The sequence below is a fragment of the Telopea speciosissima genome, chromosome 3 (genome assembly GCF_018873765.1).
Source record: "Telopea speciosissima isolate NSW1024214 ecotype Mountain lineage chromosome 3, Tspe_v1, whole genome shotgun sequence".
Classification (NCBI taxonomy): Eukaryota; Viridiplantae; Streptophyta; class Magnoliopsida; order Proteales; family Proteaceae; genus Telopea; species Telopea speciosissima.
Window position 1 is genome coordinate 9,281,190 of NC_057918.1, and position 17,241 is coordinate 9,298,430.

General features: G+C 39.3%; 1 protein-coding gene and 1 long non-coding RNA gene across 2 annotated transcripts; both read left to right on the forward strand.

The window, feature by feature from the left end:
* The first annotated feature begins 1,464 nt into the window (after window positions 1-1,464).
* Window positions 1,465-16,653, forward strand: LOC122654371 (mannose-1-phosphate guanyltransferase alpha). Its single transcript, XM_043848437.1, has 15 exons — window positions 1,465-1,827; window positions 1,971-2,068; window positions 2,176-2,276; window positions 2,425-2,503; window positions 2,626-2,686; window positions 2,892-2,938; window positions 3,031-3,123; window positions 3,255-3,345; window positions 3,700-3,748; window positions 14,416-14,532; window positions 14,629-14,776; window positions 14,962-15,054; window positions 15,150-15,218; window positions 16,410-16,452; window positions 16,552-16,653. The coding sequence occupies exons 1-15, from the start codon at window positions 1,770-1,772 to the stop codon at window positions 16,650-16,652; spliced, it is 1,248 nt and encodes a 415-aa protein (XP_043704372.1). The 5' UTR covers window positions 1,465-1,769; the 3' UTR covers window position 16,653.
* LOC122654372 lies at window positions 15,261-15,812 on the forward strand. The gene is made up of 2 exons (XR_006331899.1): window positions 15,261-15,449; window positions 15,554-15,812. It is a non-coding gene; the product is annotated as an uncharacterized LOC122654372 (long non-coding RNA).
* Window positions 16,654-17,241: the final 588 nt, after the last annotated feature.

Sequence of the window (17,241 nt, forward strand, 5' to 3'; positions counted from 1 at the left end):
ATCTCTCTCTTCCTCAAAACAAGGGGCATAGGTATCTTTACATAGACTCACGGGAGTGTTGACATAGGCTACACTCCCCAATAAAGTTCTTTTTCAGAGAGAGAGAGAGAGAGAGAGCATGGGGTGGTATTTTTGTCTTCATAAAGGGTAGGGTGGTCATTTTGACCCATGTGTCAACACAGGGGCCACATTGCCTTTTGCCTTTTAGGGTTCTTTCAACCAACCCCCCCCCCCCCCCCAAAAAAAAAAAAAAAAAAAAAAAAGGGGGTTGGGAAGGGGAGGGGGGAACCTTCCTTTCAATGTCAGAGTGCAACTCACATCAAATTTTTTATTATTTTCAATTACCTACTCTGAATATATAAATCTCATATTCCCATGTGGATGATGTGGTGTATAGATTCCTCCCCACATTGGCAGTGTAAAGAACCATCTCCCAAAACGTAATGGGAATGAATGAAACCTTTTTCCTTTTTTATTATTTTATTTTCTTTTACAAACAAAACTTTCCAATCATGTCTTATGGATAAACAGAATGTACAATTTATTTATTTATTTATTTTGGTAGAAGGGAATGTACAATTTAATTACTTCAATAAAAGAAAGCAACCGTATCTCCAATTTGCCCGTTCTTATTAATAATATGTGGGCTGTCTAGCTACCAAGTTACACCATGATCCAAGGAGAGGACCACAATCTTAACTTCTGGTCAGTGCTGGCTTTCTACTAAAGGAACTAAGCTGTGTGGGATATTATGAGGATTTTAATCACATTATTATGCATCTGACATCCACTAACACCAACAATTTTTTGATCGTTTGTTACTTTCGTTGGTGCAACGGTAAGGGTATTCTATTGTGACCAAGTGATCACGGGTTCGAGTCTAGAAACAACATCTTTGCAAAAGCCAAAAGTAAGGCTGGCGAGAGCATTGTGCACTGGGTAATATTGCCTAAAATGGAACAGTCGATCTCGATTCCATAGCTGGATTTCTAAGGTTTAGGCCAGTTCCCAATTGATTCTGGATGATCGGAATCGACTGGACCCGATTTGGATCCCGATTTCAGGTTTTAAAAGCATGTATTCAAGTGAATCAGGAAACAGTCCAATTCAATTCGCAAGACGTATGGGCTATTTACTGGGCTTGGCTGGCCAAACCTATTGGAAAAAGGGTCTTCTCATTCTAGGCCAAAGCCCATCCCGGCCCAGCCAATGTATGAACCAGGCCAAGCCAATCAGAAATAGGAATCCAGAACCGCTTATCCGAGTAGGAAAGAGACGGAACAAAGTAAATATAATAAAGCCTTGCGCAAGCGAGTGGCGTGTAAGAGTGGAGCTTCCTCTGACTCTGACACTAACCCGTCGTTACGGAGAGCGGCTACCGACACCCAATTAGGCGATTACCCACATCTCTTCTCTCTTTTGATAAGATTCTCTCTCTCTCTCTCTCTCTCTCTCTCTCTGTGCAGAGCAACAAGTAGTACAACTTGGCTGGCATTGAAACTACGTTGGATGTTAGTATAATTTTAAGCGTTCGTACTGAAAACGATGCAAGAACTAAAATAAAGGATCTTCCGTTTTTAAATTCTTTATGCGCTTCCTTCTCCAATCTCCACCATGGGTATGGATCTCTTCTAATCTATGCATGCCGTTTGGTAGTTCTGAGATAGAATTTTGAATTGAGAACTTCCTTTCGTCCTCAGTCTGAATTCTCCAGATCCGAGTTGTAATCTAGAAGGGGTTTTAAGGTCTGGAGTTTTAGAGATCCTTAGATGGGGAGCTCAGAGGAGAGGGTGGTGGCTGTGATTATGGTGGGCGGGCCGACTAAAGGTATCACAATTGGGTTTTGTTTTCTTACTACTTTTTTTTCTGGGTTTTGGAGGGAAAGTTGTGATCTTTAGATTTAAGGGTTCTAGTTTCGCTCTTTCAGATTTTGCTTTGTTATCATGTTTGGTTATGTTTGATTGTTGCAGGTACTCGCTTTAGACCTTTGTCTTTGAATATTCCAAAGCCTCTCTTCCCTTTGGCAGGACAGCCAATGGTACACCATCCGATTTCGGCCTGCAAAAAGGTTGGTTCTATCTTCAACTACTCTGCAAATATATACTTTGGGAGATCAAATCTTTCTTCTTGTTCATTGCTTCGCTTCGGAATTGAGATTGTTCAGCATTCTTGTAGATCCCGAACTTGGCGCAAATATATCTCATTGGCTTCTACGAAGAGCGGGAATTTGCCTTGTATGTCTCCTCAATCTCTAACGAGCTCAAAGTCCCAGTCAGGTAACGTCATTTGTCGCTTGTGTTTTTCCTACTTGGATTGTCCTCTTTCTAAGTTCATCATTGTTCAAAAGAAAAAAAGAAAAAAAAGTCACATTATATTCGTTCGTGGATCTTACCCGCTTTGTTACTGCTACTGCTACTGCCTTAGATACTTGAAAGAAGATAAACCACATGGTTCTGCTGGTGGGCTTTACAACTTCAGAGATCTGATTATGGAAGACAACCCGGTTTGGATCTTGGAACCATTATTACCTTTGTTTTGTCATGAAAGAATTATATGAAGGCTTTGAATAATTGGCCAATTTAATCTCAATCGAATCTGACTTTACTTTTCACCCCTTGATGGCAGTCACATATCTTCTTGTTAAATTGTGATGTTTGCTGCAGCTTTCCTCTGCCAGAGATGCTTGGTAATTCTCTTCTCTTCCTACCGATTTGGTACTCATTCAATGACTTCTCTCTCTTCCTACTGATTTTGTACTCATTCAATGACAAGTTCGTCTTTCCTTTTTATCTCATCAATGCTCATTACTTTCCCTTTCTTAATCGCATGTACTGTTTCCTTATTCTTCTTTCTGGTTTATGATTTATCTTTTATATTCTGACTATGTGAAGAGGCCCATAGAAGATATGGTGGTATGGGGACAATTTTAGTAATCAAGGTTGGTCCAAACTGTCATGTTGCTAGAATTTCAGTCTTTATGTATAATTAAATTATTCTTCACCATGCCAGGTTTTTCTCTTCTTTGTGCAGGTTTCTGCTGAATCTGCCAACCAGTTTGGCGAGTTGGTAGCTGATCCTGTCACCAATGAACTGCTGCATTACACGGAGAAACCTGAGACTTTTGTATGTTGAATGCTGTAAAATTAGCCATCCTTTGTAGCATTCCCTTGTGTCATATGATATTTTTGACTTAATGGCTAGTTCTGAGTTTCTATACCTCTTTGTCATGTGGTTTCTATTTCCATGTTTTGCAGGTGAGTGATCTAATAAACTGTGGCGTATACATATTTACACCAGATATTTTCACTACCATTCAGGATGTTTCCATACAACGAAAAGACAGAGGTTGGTAATTGGAGGTCTTTGGAAATAGTCTGATAATGTGGCTTAATTTTCTCGCTAGTGAATTTGTGTTTTTCTTCTATATAAGCATTGTTTTTGAGCATGTTTAGCTCTGGAGAAGAACCTTTGACATGGAAGTGAGACAATATTTGATTGTTCTCCCCTCCCCTGAACTAACTTTTTAACATATTATTTGCATAAACATAAACTTCATGGCCTTTTTATATTTGGGCTTTTTCTTTTTCTTTCAAAGTGGATGGGAGGGGGGGGGGGACTGTTTAATAATAAAAATATAGAAATAGGATAGGTATAATTATCTCTTGTAGTAAATATCTGATTTACACTTTGTTATTGCAGCTAATCTACGACGTGTGTCCAGCTTTGAAGCCCTCCAGTCAGCAACAAAGTATGTGTTCTTTGTCTTCTGAACTATGCAAGCTTCAAATGTTTGGTTCTTCTAACTTTGGGTTTTAGAGATAACCTTACACATTGAGTTACTAGTTCCCGTTTGATTAGCATTTTAGGCCACTGACATTCTTCTTCCTGATTATATTTGTGGAATCCGATGTTTATACTAGCTGTGTATATATATATATATATATATATAAAATAATCCCCTGTGACACATAATTTAATTCTTAACATCCTCTACACCAACTAGAACTCTGTAGGATATGTCGCTGATTCATGGTTATCCCTTTGAACACCTGAGTTAACTCACTCATCTACCACTACATTGGCTAACATAGGCATGATATTCAGTGAGGATGCCAAAACTTTGGGCGTGCTTAATTGGTTAACTTCCGAAGTGCAATACTCTCTGTTAATATCTATCTAATCAAGATTTATCCACTGTCCCTTTGCTTTAGAATTCTGGGGTGCTCTGTTTGAACAGATGGGATTGTAATGGGCATAGTTCAAAAACTCGTTTCGTTTCGGTGTTTCGGGCTGACCGAAATATCCGAAATTTCGGATATTTCGGTCGAAATTTTGCATTTTTCTGTTTTGTTTCGGTAGGCCATTTCGGTGGGTTTAGGCCAAGTTAAGGCCTGAAACTTCATGGAAACCCTATTTTAAGATATATAAACACATTTAAATGTTTGAATTGCAAAAATAGTAACCCAAAGTGGTATTTTGGATTTGCACCATTGATTGGCAATGTATGGTTGAATCCTAATGTATAACTTAGTTAATTACACATACACATTGTTTAAGACTTTAAGTACTAGAGAACATAATAAATTAATGATTAATAAGCAATTTAAACAAGTAAATTGACTTGGAAGTTGGAAACATAAAGTGAATGACTCATAAGTCATAACTTAAGTCATAATATTAAGTACAATAAGTAAATAACAAGTTAAGAAGATGATATCAATATGACAATATCCCCAATAGTCCAATACAAGTCAAGTAGTCATCTAGTGACTCAAATGTTTACAAATATTCTAATAATAATTACTCCAACGTCCAGGATTGACCCCACTCATAGTCCGATGGAGCCGATGTGCATTGTTCTTCAACTGTAGGACAAATGAATGCCACGTCATAGTATGGGAGAAGAAACGACCAAGACCAACGAGGAGAAAAAAACCCAAAAAAACAGAGCTTGTTAAGTCTCAGTCGAAATTTCGACCGAGACTAACGAGTTTTGGTATTTATAAAGCTACTTTTGAAAAAAGAATCTCGATATCTCACGAGATTTTGATTTTGTCTCGAGATATCGCGAGATGGTCGAAATTTCGACCGAGTTTTTGCATTTTTTTTATTCGAGCTTGTGTTTCGTTTCGGTCAGGTCGAGATACTCGAAATATTCGAGATCTCGACCGAGATTTCGCGAGATTTAGTACTATGGTAATGGGTTTTGCCAGCCTCTTTCTTGGGGCTGTTGTGGTGGAATTATAGGAGAATGTCTCCAATAGGGAAGAAATTTTTGTTTCTTATGCCTACTTCCATAATTTGGAGGGTGTGACTTGAAAGATGTGGAAGGGATTTTGATAATGATGCTAAGAATGCTAAACCAGTGTAGTGTTGCAGCCAAGGCTAAAGAAAATATCATCTTTTGGGCTTGCAAAGAATTTTCTGAATGTTCCGTAACTTGCAACAGAATTTGCAGCTCTGGAGTGTATACCTTCAGGTGCCGGTATGACTTGATCTCAGAGTTCTGCTATTGTCCCTGAACAGACCACCAACCCTAGAAGAAGTCAATGTTTTTATGATTTCTTTCTTTGGGGAGGGGAGAGTATTGAACTCATAATCTAGGGATAGCAAGTATTGCATAGTTCCCATATAGACTAGAGTCCTGCTTATAGCTTGAAACCCCTTGAGGCTTTGCCCCTCTTCACGGAAGGAGCAAAGAACCAACTCAACAAAAACTTGATATCACTAGAAATTACCCAATCCATACCAAAGAGACATAGAAATGGTACCAAACTCCTATTGCAAAATCAAAACTGCCCCAAAGCTGGTTAGAACCAGAAAAACCAATCAAGAATGGAACCGGCCTCTTTTTTGGTCTGCAGTCAGATACCGTTTTAAAAACTATGACTATATTAGAGGGTTACTCCCCTGGTTACCGAATGCCATTTCCATCTAGTGACAAGGCTACAATTTGGACCATTTAACTCAACCATCAATACTATAGTGCAGTTGAGACAACACAGCTCCACCTGCAGTGAAATCTAGTGCCAGATACCCAATTCAACAGATAGCAGCATCTTTTGTTGTGATTCCAGAAACACGAGTCCTGACTTTGAATGTTATTTGACATTTAGGCATGAGATTTTATCAACTTTCTCTGTACTGTGTGCAGTTTTGACTCAATTATACTCAATGACAAAATCCCTTCTACTGTAGTATTTGAATGTGTATCCCAAACAAGTTCATGTGATTTTCAAAGCTTGCCCAGGTGCTCTGAAAATCTGAGAGCTGGAGGGTCTGCCATTAAGCTATTGGCTGGAAAGCCGAACCATATGAGGCCGTACTTGTACTAGAAGCTCGTTTCTTCAGTGGACAGACTGTACTTGGGTTCCTCAGGGCACACTTCCCATGGCTTGAAGTCTGGGCTTGGATGGATCTGGTCACTGAAAAGTGAATCGTGAAACTCCCGCACAGTTTGAAACCTTTGAAAAAAAAATCTAAAATAACAGAGCTAGGAAAAAGAATAGCTGTTAGTTTCAGGGTCGATGAGCTATTAATGGTACAGCAGATAAGTAAAGTTCACAAGGAAAGAATACTTATATGTGATCAGGTTCAAACAATTCATGTATTAATATAGGAACGTAGACAACAAACTAAGCCCTTGACAGTGTAATGAAAAATAACATCAGAAGATGCGTGGCCTTTCAATTAGTGAGCTTTGGTTTTCTTCGCAGCGCACAGAGGAAGGCCTTCCTGAATAGCCCTAATATCTGCCACATGGCAGATCAGTTGAAAAAACCCAATTTTTTTTGGCACTTAGGGCCCACAGTCCCCTGGTCACATGTCAAGTTTCAGGCCAGATGGGATTGGTCACATGGCAAAGTAAAGCATTAAGAATTCACTTGTAAAAGGAATCTCTTGAAAAATGGTTGTAAACAGACATACGGCTGAAAATAGAGGAGAAATGCCAATAAATGGAGGGGTATATGATCGAATTTGGCTCTAAAACTTGCTGCATGGGCAATCCAGGCCATGCTCTATTTATCCAAGTCGCCACATCATCCTTCCATATGGAAAAATTAGGCAGACTACACAGGATGGCCTTCTCCTATGGGTTATTCAAAGAATTTTTCCTTGTGTCCTAAAATTAAATCCATCAGGCACAACCTTAGAAGAGAATAATTATAAGCATTACTAGTGTTGAGATGTTGGGAGTTATAGAGTAATAGTCCCACATCGGTTATCTCATATCTGCGAGGTTTAATATTTCAGGTTTGGATAGAAATTCGAGCAAAACTCTTCATGTTTTGGCTGGCCATTTTGTTTGGCCATTTCGGTGGTCAAATGGCTATAGTTTGGCCCGAAACTTTAGGGAAACCCTAATTAAGCATTTTTTAAAACATGGGAACCTTTAAATTGTAAAAAAAAAAAAAAAAAAAAACTCAAAATGGTAGTTTGGATTCGTACCCTAGGTTGGTAGTGTACTCCGTACCCTGATGTATAATTTCTCAAATATAACCTATTCGACACATATTTAGACATTTAGTATTAGAACGTACAAAATTCAATGAAAATAACTAAGATATGCATTAGGCATGAAGAAAAACCATATAATATTACACAATGTCAAAGTGTTATAAGTACAAGTGTACAACCAAGGTTAAAACACCCCTACAAAACCGTTCCTTCAACTCTATGTCAATACCACAGAGTTTCGGGAAGCCTCGAAACCTTTGCTTAAATGTGGCAAATCCTAGTTGTAGATGCATTGGGCCATTGGCGTAGTCCCCAACACTTTGTTCCACCAAGAAATGTAGGTGATCTTGACCAAAAATACCAAACCGTGTTTTTTTTTTTTGAGTTTTTCCCCTCTAACAGTGGAAAACTGAGTTGAAAATAAATTTTTGATCGAAATAGTGCTTTTATATGTACTATGTTGTACTGAAACCAAGTCAAACCAAAATTTCAGTTGAAACCCTCAATTCCTACTCAGTCGCACCCAATTTCGTTTCGACCTATGTTGAAACCGAAATATTTCACGAAATCTCGGTGGTTTAGACCGAGATTTCGAACTATGGTTATTCAGGACCTTGGATGTGTCTTTATATACCACTGGGCTATCTCCACCTAATAGCTTAAGCTTTGGGTTGAACCCCCAAGTGGTATTTTGTGGGCTATCCCACTTTATTTAGCATAGTATCAGAGCAAGGTTCGTTTGTTACCCTTCCTAAGTTGTTTGTCCATGTGTAGAGCCGGGTATACCGAAGCTACACGTGAGGAGGAGTGTTGAGATGTTGGGAGTTATAGAGTTATAGTCCCACATCGATTATTTGGGACTTTGGATGTGTCTTCATATATCATTTGACTATATCTACCTAATAGCTTAAGCTTTCGTGTTGAACCAATGGTATTTCATTGACCATCCGACTTTATTTAACATGATTTTTTTTAGTCTATTCATCAAGCCAACGTAATGAACCTATTAATCATAAAGCTGTACCTATCAAGAAAATGCACAGTCGTGCAGAAGTAATTGGACCAGTCTCGCAAAAACAATGGTCACACATAATTTTGGGCAAATCAGGCTGGCAAGATCTATGCTAGAGCATGAAATTTGTAGAACAACATGTGTGGAGCATTTACCATGCTTAGAGCAATGGTAAAAGGTTCAGACTGTCAGGGCAAATCCCCAAGTTCAAGTGTTTAGGGCGGCACAAAAATGCCAGAGGTTAGGACCGACTACAAACTCACCCCTCTTAGGACCCCGCATAGGCGAGGCTAGAATTGGGTAATGGCCCCCTTTTTTATATCATTTCTATGAAACAATTCTGGTCCTAAGATCAACAAGAAAGTACTTGAAGATAACTGTTATGGGAAGCTGACTTATCATCAGTCGGATGTTATCACCACATGCATTGGAATCTTCCTCAACAGGTTCCACAGGCTGTGCTTTCCACTATTGCTAAGGTACGACTTGACTCCCTTCAGTAGTAGTAGCTTCAAGATTTCCTAGAAGAGAATTTGCCCAGGCAATCGGGAGCCAAATATACCTAGGAAAACAATATATTGCTGACTATTAGGTGGAGATCGCCCATGGAATACAACTTGGGGAATTCAGTCCAAAAGCTTAAGCTATTAGGTGGAGATAGTCCAATGGTATATGAAGACACATCCAAGGTCCCAGATAACCGATGTGGGACTATAACTCTATAAATTCGAATATCTCAACACTCCCCCTCACGTGTAGCTTTGGCGTTCCTGGTTCTACACGTGGATAGACAACTTAGGGAGGACAACAAATGGACCTTGCTCTGATACCATGTTAAATAGATGGATAACCCAAGAAATACTACTTGGGGGTTCAACCCAAAAGTTTAAGCTTTTAGGTGGAGATAACCCAATGGTATATAAAGGCACATCCAGGTCCCAGATAACCAATGTGGAACTATAATTCCCAACATCTCAACAAGTAGAAAGAAAGAAATCGATAAGGGACTCATAAAAAAGGAAAATGTAGAAGCTTCTCTCCTACGCTAGTTTTCTTGAGTTGATCAGATCTGTCCTCTAGTCCTCATATATCTATTGGTCTAGTATCTTCGGGGTTGTCTCAGTCTATCATCTAGGAGCTGGAATCCCTCATGTGTTCCTTCCTTTGGAAAGGTTCTGACACTACTAGATTACTCCACCTCATCAGCTGGGCTTCGGTCTACCTGCCCAAAGAAGAGGGGATCTTGGTTTGTGAAGAATTAAAGAGGTCAATAGTGTTGGTATTCTCAAGTTGATCTGAAAGATAGTAGTTAAGCAAAAAAGTATTTCAGTGGATTGGATTAACTCTAGGTTGCTTCGTAATGACTCTCTTTGGACTCGCATCTCTACTCTTGACGCCTCAAGGGTCCAGAGAACAATCTTGAAGCTCTACCCTCTTGCTTATGGGGCTGCTATTTCCCTGATTGATGATGGTGCCTCTACTCGCCTTTGCTTGACCATTGGCACCTGAGGGATGTTCTCCTCCTCTTAGTTGGAGCCAAATGCATTCATAGTATGGGCTTGAGTGAAGATTCATTGGTTGTGGTCTTGTGGATATTCTTTGTCATGGTGATTGGGCTCCTTCGCCCTCTATCTCCCCCTTGTTGACCATCATCTGAAACGCTCTTCCTTCCATCCCCAAAAGATCCATTGGTTTTGGAGATATTGTTGTTTGGTCCCCTTCTTCTACTGGCCTCTTCAGTTCCAAGTCGGCGTGGGACCTCATTAGTGCGCGTGGCCCTTTGTCTTCTTGGCACAAGTTGGTTTGGTTTAAGGGTCACATATTTTGCTACAGCTTTACTGTTTGGCAAACTTTCTCCAACTGCCTCCCAACATCATCCTTCCTTATTCATCGGCAAATCCTTGCCTCCCCATCCTGTTGCCTTTGTTGGAATGCTATTCAAGACGTCAATCTTCTCTTCTTCGCTTGCCTTTTCTGCTCTTCGGTTTGGAAAGGGCTCCAGGCAAAATATTGGCCTTCGAGTAGGAGGATTTTGGTATTTCCAAGGAAATGCATTTGGGTGGACAGGACTTTTGTCGGGAGACTATCTGTGATGTGGTGATGGCAAGCTTGCCTTTAGGGCTGCCATCTATCATATTTAGATGGAGTGCAATCTTAGAAAATGGACTCCGAATTCTAGATCCTTCCAACAGACTTGGGACTCTATAGCTTTTGAAGCCCGTACTAAGGTCTCTTTCAGTCCCTCCAAATATGGTAACACTCCAAGGAACAGGCATATGGTTTCTCCTGGGGCCTCCCTCTCTCCTTGCTGCAGCCTCCTTCCTCCCTATCCTGAGAATTGGGGCTGGTTCTTTGTTGCTTTGTCCTTCTCTTGTTTTGTTATTCTTTTCCCAAGTTCTCTGGGGCTCCTTGTATCTTTCTCTCGTTTTGGTAATGAATTATTTATTCATCCAAAAAAAAAAAAGAGAAATTAAAGCCTTCCCTTTTAGAAAAGGGTGAAAGAAACTGGAAACCAAGAATATTTAAGCAAATCTAACCAATCTTATTTGAGAAACCTGGGTTTGATTTCTTTGCTTTCCTTATTGCTTGACGCAGCCCAAGGAAGAAGAAGGCTTGGTGGTACTGTTCACAAGGTGTTGTGTGGGTCCCTCAATGGACAACTTTGGTGTTGGATCCTGTTGGAAGATCTTTGTTTGATACTGGAATATTCTTTGGAGTCTAAAATAGCAAGTTTCTATTTTGCTTAGTAGTTGTTTATTTCAAAGTTAGTACCTCCTTTTTTAGTAAATATGCTAATTAGTCGTCATCATTTGGGACTTGCTATTTTGTGGCCAGTTTCTAAACTCTATTGTTTCTTAGTTTAGGATTTTCTATTTTATGGAGTTACTAAATTTTCATTGTTGCTTTGTTGTAAATGATCTCATCACTATATTAGAGAGTTTCCTATTTGGTTGTAATGATCACAGCTTATAAATAAAGAAGGGCACACCACTCACTAGCCCACAGATTTGATGTTTTGAAAACTAGCTCTATTTGAGTGTGTGTACTGTGGTGAATCAGTCCAAGCCCTCGTGATGAAGCAAGTGGCAACCCAAGGAAGTGAATCCTTGGTTTGGGACTGGTGGTGAAGCCTTTCCCACAGGCCATTGGTGGTGAAACCTATGGGAAGAGATGAAAGAAGATCTGTGTGACAAGTGTCTACCACAACATTTCAGATCACGGTTATAGGGTAATATAAATTCTCTTCGTCAAGGGAATTTAACAGTGGCAGAGTACATGGAGCAATTTGACTCTCTCTCTTCTCATACTGGCATTATAGAGAATGACATAAAAGTACTATCTCGGTTCAATTGGGTTTAAGGGCTGATATCAACAAAGCAATTGGTGTTACAAACATGGTAAATGCTCGGATTGTTTTGAGAAAGCCATCCGTGCAGAGGAGTTAGCAGCACTTACAGGAAGAAGGTTTGGGTATCAAGCTGGGGAGATCAAGGAAAATTTTCCAGCACCTAAACCCACCACTACAGCCCCAATACGTGCCACAGTTTTTACCGATTTTGACAACAAAGGGAAGGCACCAATGACCAGCAACAAAAAAAGCATACTGTTATCATTGTCAAGAGTTTGGACACTGCATTTGCTTGTCCACAACGTCAACAAGTGAATGCGGTTACTAAAGTAGAAGAACCTGATGATAATGGTCTTGATTTATATCCATATCCACTTGAGGACGGGGACATTATTGGGTATGAAGATGAAGACACCGATGCAAACGAAGGAGGGTCTTATGGCATTCATATCTTAGTGGCTGAAACTGACGTAAAAGATTCTACTGAATAGGTCTACGTTGAAGAGATCAAAGTAGACAAGGCTGAAACAGTGGAAGATGAGGTGATGGTGGAGAGCACTCCACGAGAAATCATCAACATTCAAGAAGATGTTCTTGAAGAGGTGGAGCTTGTGCCTCAAGTACTCAATGAGAAGGTTGCCAACGTTGAGGACTCTATGAATACGACATTCACAGCTGATACTGATTCAGTGGTCAAGCACATAGAGTTCTTTATGCCATCATGGATCTTTGAAAAGAAAGCTCCACGTCTTGAAAACTACATTCCTAAAATCTACAAGCAACCAGAAATGGACTTGTTTTATTAGGAATAAGTCTAGGGTTTGGTTCTATACTGTTGGGCTTTTGGTCTATTGAGTTCTTAATGTAATAGGTCACTTCTATTGGCCTAAAACATGGGTAGTAAGATTGCATGCGGGATTTCCTTTATTAGGACTTTGCTTCTTATATTTAGTTTATTTTTAAGTTGTTTTGGGTTAGTTCAATTGAACCGGTTCTATATGATTCAATTTAAGTTGCAAGTAATTGTTATTAAGTTTTTTAGTTGGGCTGGATTAGGATTCTATAAGTCCAGTCCTGTTTAGGATTCTATAAGTCCAGTCCTGTTTTGAGTCTGTTTCCTTTATTATTTCATTTTTCTAGTCAATTTAGGTTACCTTATTAGTAAAGGATAGGGTTAGGCCTATTCTTTTTGGTGTAGGAGTCTAATTTTGAGTCTTCTATTTATGTTTGTAAGGGAGGCCAGCATTGTACATGAATTTAATAAAGAAATTGCAGCTTTTGCTTGCTTCTTCATGTTTAAAGGTCTCTTGTGTTTGATCAAGGAACCCCTTGTAGTTTGTTGTTTGATCCAATCAAACCACCTTGCGGTGTGAAACCCAGGTGTTATCTTCTGTTGTTTTTATTATTCCATCATCTTCTTCATCCATTAACAAGTAAGTATTTTTCTATTTTCCTGCAACTAGAATTCCTATTTCCAGAATATTACATGCTACATGTTTTTTGAGATTAAGCAATCCCACCGTTTAGAATCTTTTCAACTCTTAACCTAATGTTTTTTTTTTTGGGTGAATAACTCTTAACCTAATGTTCCATACCCTTATTCATGAACTCGATTTGAATTTCAGCATATTCTGACCTGTTGATTTTGAATTAATAAGGTTTTTCCTATTCTGCCGCTACCTCATTCTAGCTACTGTTTTATGCATTATCAAGTACTGGTTTTATGATCTGATCTGTTATTGATTTCTGATCTATATGCAGAATTGATTGACAAATTCAAATCCTAATTCTGAGTTCTGTCTGACTTCTGAAATTACTGTTTTGCCATTTTCCTACTAGTACTAGGATTGGCCTAGAACCTAGATCTTCTGATTTACCCATTCGATTGAACTCATAATTTCAGCAAGTATTCGGTCCCTGATTTACTGAACTCGATTGGAGTTATAGGACCATTCAACCATCTGATTTTGTGTTATTGATAATCTCCCCAAATCTGAATTGTTTCTCTGTGAAAAGATCTTGTTTGGCTACTGTTTTGATCATTTAAATCCAGTACTACATTACATATCCCTTTCTTTCTTCTTCTTTTCCCTACTTTTTCTCTTTCTTCCGAATAGTTTCTGCAGGATTTGCAGCAACTATTCTCCCTCTACCATGGCCTTCTCTTTGGTGATTTCTAAACTTTTTTTGTGTTGTAACTAATCCTCTATGGTTGCTCTCCAAATTCCTTTTATTTTTATATGATGTTTTCATGTATGTGATAGGTTGTTTGACAGCAACAGAGTTTGGTCTTCAGTCAACGAGTTCTGAGAATTCAGCCATATTCTTGGGCTAAAAATAAACACTGTTACTCCCTTTCCCTTCTACTCCCTTCGACCTAAATTGGTGTCCATCATATTGATAGATCGTGACTTATACTAGTTTTCAACGTACTATTTTCCGTTTTCTACTACTTTTTATTTTCTGTCCAACTCATATTGTCTGTTTCAGAATATACTTAATTGACACTCCCATTGCTGGTCTTGCAGGGGTTGTCTATTTCACCTATTACTTCTTTTCTTCTGAATTTCCATGCTGATATAAGCTCTGTTAACAGGACCCTTCCTTCAGATTTTGTGAGACTGGATCAGGATATTTTGTCCCCTCTTGCTGGCAAGAAGCAGCTATATACATACGAGACCCTGGATTTTTGGGAGCAGATTAAGACTCCTGGGTAGATCAATTCTCAATTCTTATCCACTTCCCATTTTCTCTTTCCCTTGAGTTTTGAATTGAGCCACACCATCTAACTTTATATTTGACCTTGCAGAATGTCTTTGAAATGTTCTGCTTTATATCTTGCCCTATTTCGATTCACCTCTCCTCATCTTCTGGCAAGTGGGAATGGCACCAAGAGTGCTACCATCATGGGTGATGTTTATATTCACCCATCAGCAAAAGTACATCCAACTGCAAAGGTAGTTTAATTGTATTCCTGCACAACTTCTGAGCCCATTTCTTAGCATTATTATATATTAATCATTAAGAGAACTTTTGGTCCATTGTTTGTGGGTGGTAAAATCCCATTTGGATGTTGCTTTTTCTTTTGGACCTATTTATTTTATTCTCTTTAAGCTTATTTCAGTCTTTTCTGTTGGAACAGATTGGCCCAAATGTCTCCATTTCTGCAAATGCTCGAATTGGTGCTGGGGCAAGGCTCATCAGTTGCATCATCCTTGATGATGTTGAGATAAAGGTATGAAACTGGCTTACGATATGATTCATTGAGCGCATATATCTGAGCCTGATCTGAATTTCTTTCTTCTTATTTGTTTATAAATATTCTGACAGGAGAATGCAGTCGTCATCCATTCAATTGTAGGGTGGAAATCATGTATTGGTAAATGGTCCCGTGTGCAGGTCCTCTCTCTCTCTCTCACACACACACACACACGCAAGGAATTTTATTTTTTTTGGTCATCCTCTTTTGAGGTCTACATCTAAACCCCTGAGTTTTGCTGCTGAGCTTTTCTGTTTTCAGAAAACACCATCTGTAATTACACATCAGAATAGTAGGTAATATCTTGGAATGCTTTTAAGTCCATATGCATTGTATAACTTTGCCAAAGAGGAATATTTTGCCATAGCAGAGTGCAGGAAACAGCCTCTCTGCAAAAGCAGGGGTAAGGCTACATACATTATGACCCTCTCCAGACCCCGCAGTGGCGAGAGCCCGTGTACTGGGTACGCTTTAGCAGAGTGCAGGAAAGGAATTTCTTTTAGAGTAACATGCTAGAGGGAATGCTGGCAAGGGGGAGGGTCTATCCAAAAAGGCACATGGCCGCGAGTTGTATGAACTTGCTACAACCCCTCACAAAGCCACAACCTACAAAAGAAAAGCCCCATTGCAAGTTGACCCGATCAGGCACCCCATGTGGCACAAGCCATGAACCGTATAGATCCGAACCAACACCTATATTTGAAGTATTCCAAGTTATATCAGGAAAAATAGGCTAAGAACTGGTGCGGTTGCTTTTTCCTATCCCCCCATTAAGGACTGTACTAGGAATATATCTGGGTCCACTAGGCTATGAGATTCTGAATGTGACATTCCAAAATCATACTTGTCAAAATATGTGAATCTATCATATCCGAATCGTCGATCCAGGGCTTGCCCTGGTGGTTCGCTATTCCCTTGGGAGAACTGCATCAGGAGCTTGATCGGTGGTTCAAGTCTCCTTAGCAACACCAAGTCCACATTTACTTGCTTTCCAAGGAGTGGAGCCCATGTGGGTACCATATTGATCCCTTGTGGGTCTTCCCTTGCCTCCTTGTGGGACCCTGATGGCCAATTGGCCCTTGACAACTGCAACCAAAAAAAAAATCATATCCGAATCAAATTGGCATATCCCCCACATATGTTTGGGATATAAAACTTAATCCTGGGAGAATTGCAGGATAGTTAAAATGACCCAATTGCCAAATAAGTTCAGGCCTGGGCCACTAGTGTTCTACTGAAGGAAAATATAATGACCTTGACAAAGATTCATTCCTTTTAGCACGCTCTTTCTGAATAACTGCAATTGACCTACCTTCTGTAAACTGTTTCAGGCTGAAGGAGACTATAATGCTAAACTTGGAATTACCATCCTAGGTACTACTGCTTTTTCTCTTTTCTTTATTCTATTATCCATTGGTGACTAGAACGCATCATAACCTAATAATACACGAGCAATTGTACATGTCAATTCAGGTGAAGCTGTGACTGTTGAAGATGAAGTAGTAGTAATCAACAGCATTGTCCTCCCACATAAGACACTCAATGTCAGTGTGCAGGAGGAGATCATTCTATAATTAGGAAGAAGGCTTCACACAGGGCCTTGTTGCCACAGGATGCCGTCTTTTTTTTTTTTCTTTCTTTTTAATGAGTATTACATTATTACTAGCATTAATTTTATCTTAGTTCTAGGTAGGAGGAGATGATTTTGACGGCTTTTGCCCCGACCTATGAGGTTATTTGTATTTAGGTAATTGCTTATTTGTAGATTGATTCTCATGCAATTAAAATAAAAATGTGATTTTCTTTTCGTTGTCCCCTTTTATGCTTTGTGTGAGGTGATAGATTATCTCAAGGCATTATACTTTGCCAACAGCTGCACGGTTCAAGTAATACGAATTGACAATTAGATCAGTCTCCACCAATCACAATCCAAATTGCAATGGGCCAAAATCAGCCTGAACCCTTGAAATTTAAATCATGAAGAAGCAAAGATTTCCCAAGATCTGTGATTTTTGGAGTTTTTATTCAATAAACTTGGGGGTTTTGCTACAAGAGGCAAGTTTCATTGATTTACTGCTATTTTACTGACTAAAACAAGGAAATAATGGCCAAAATGGAGATTAAATATCAAACAAGACTGATTCGGAAGAAAAAAAATGTAGG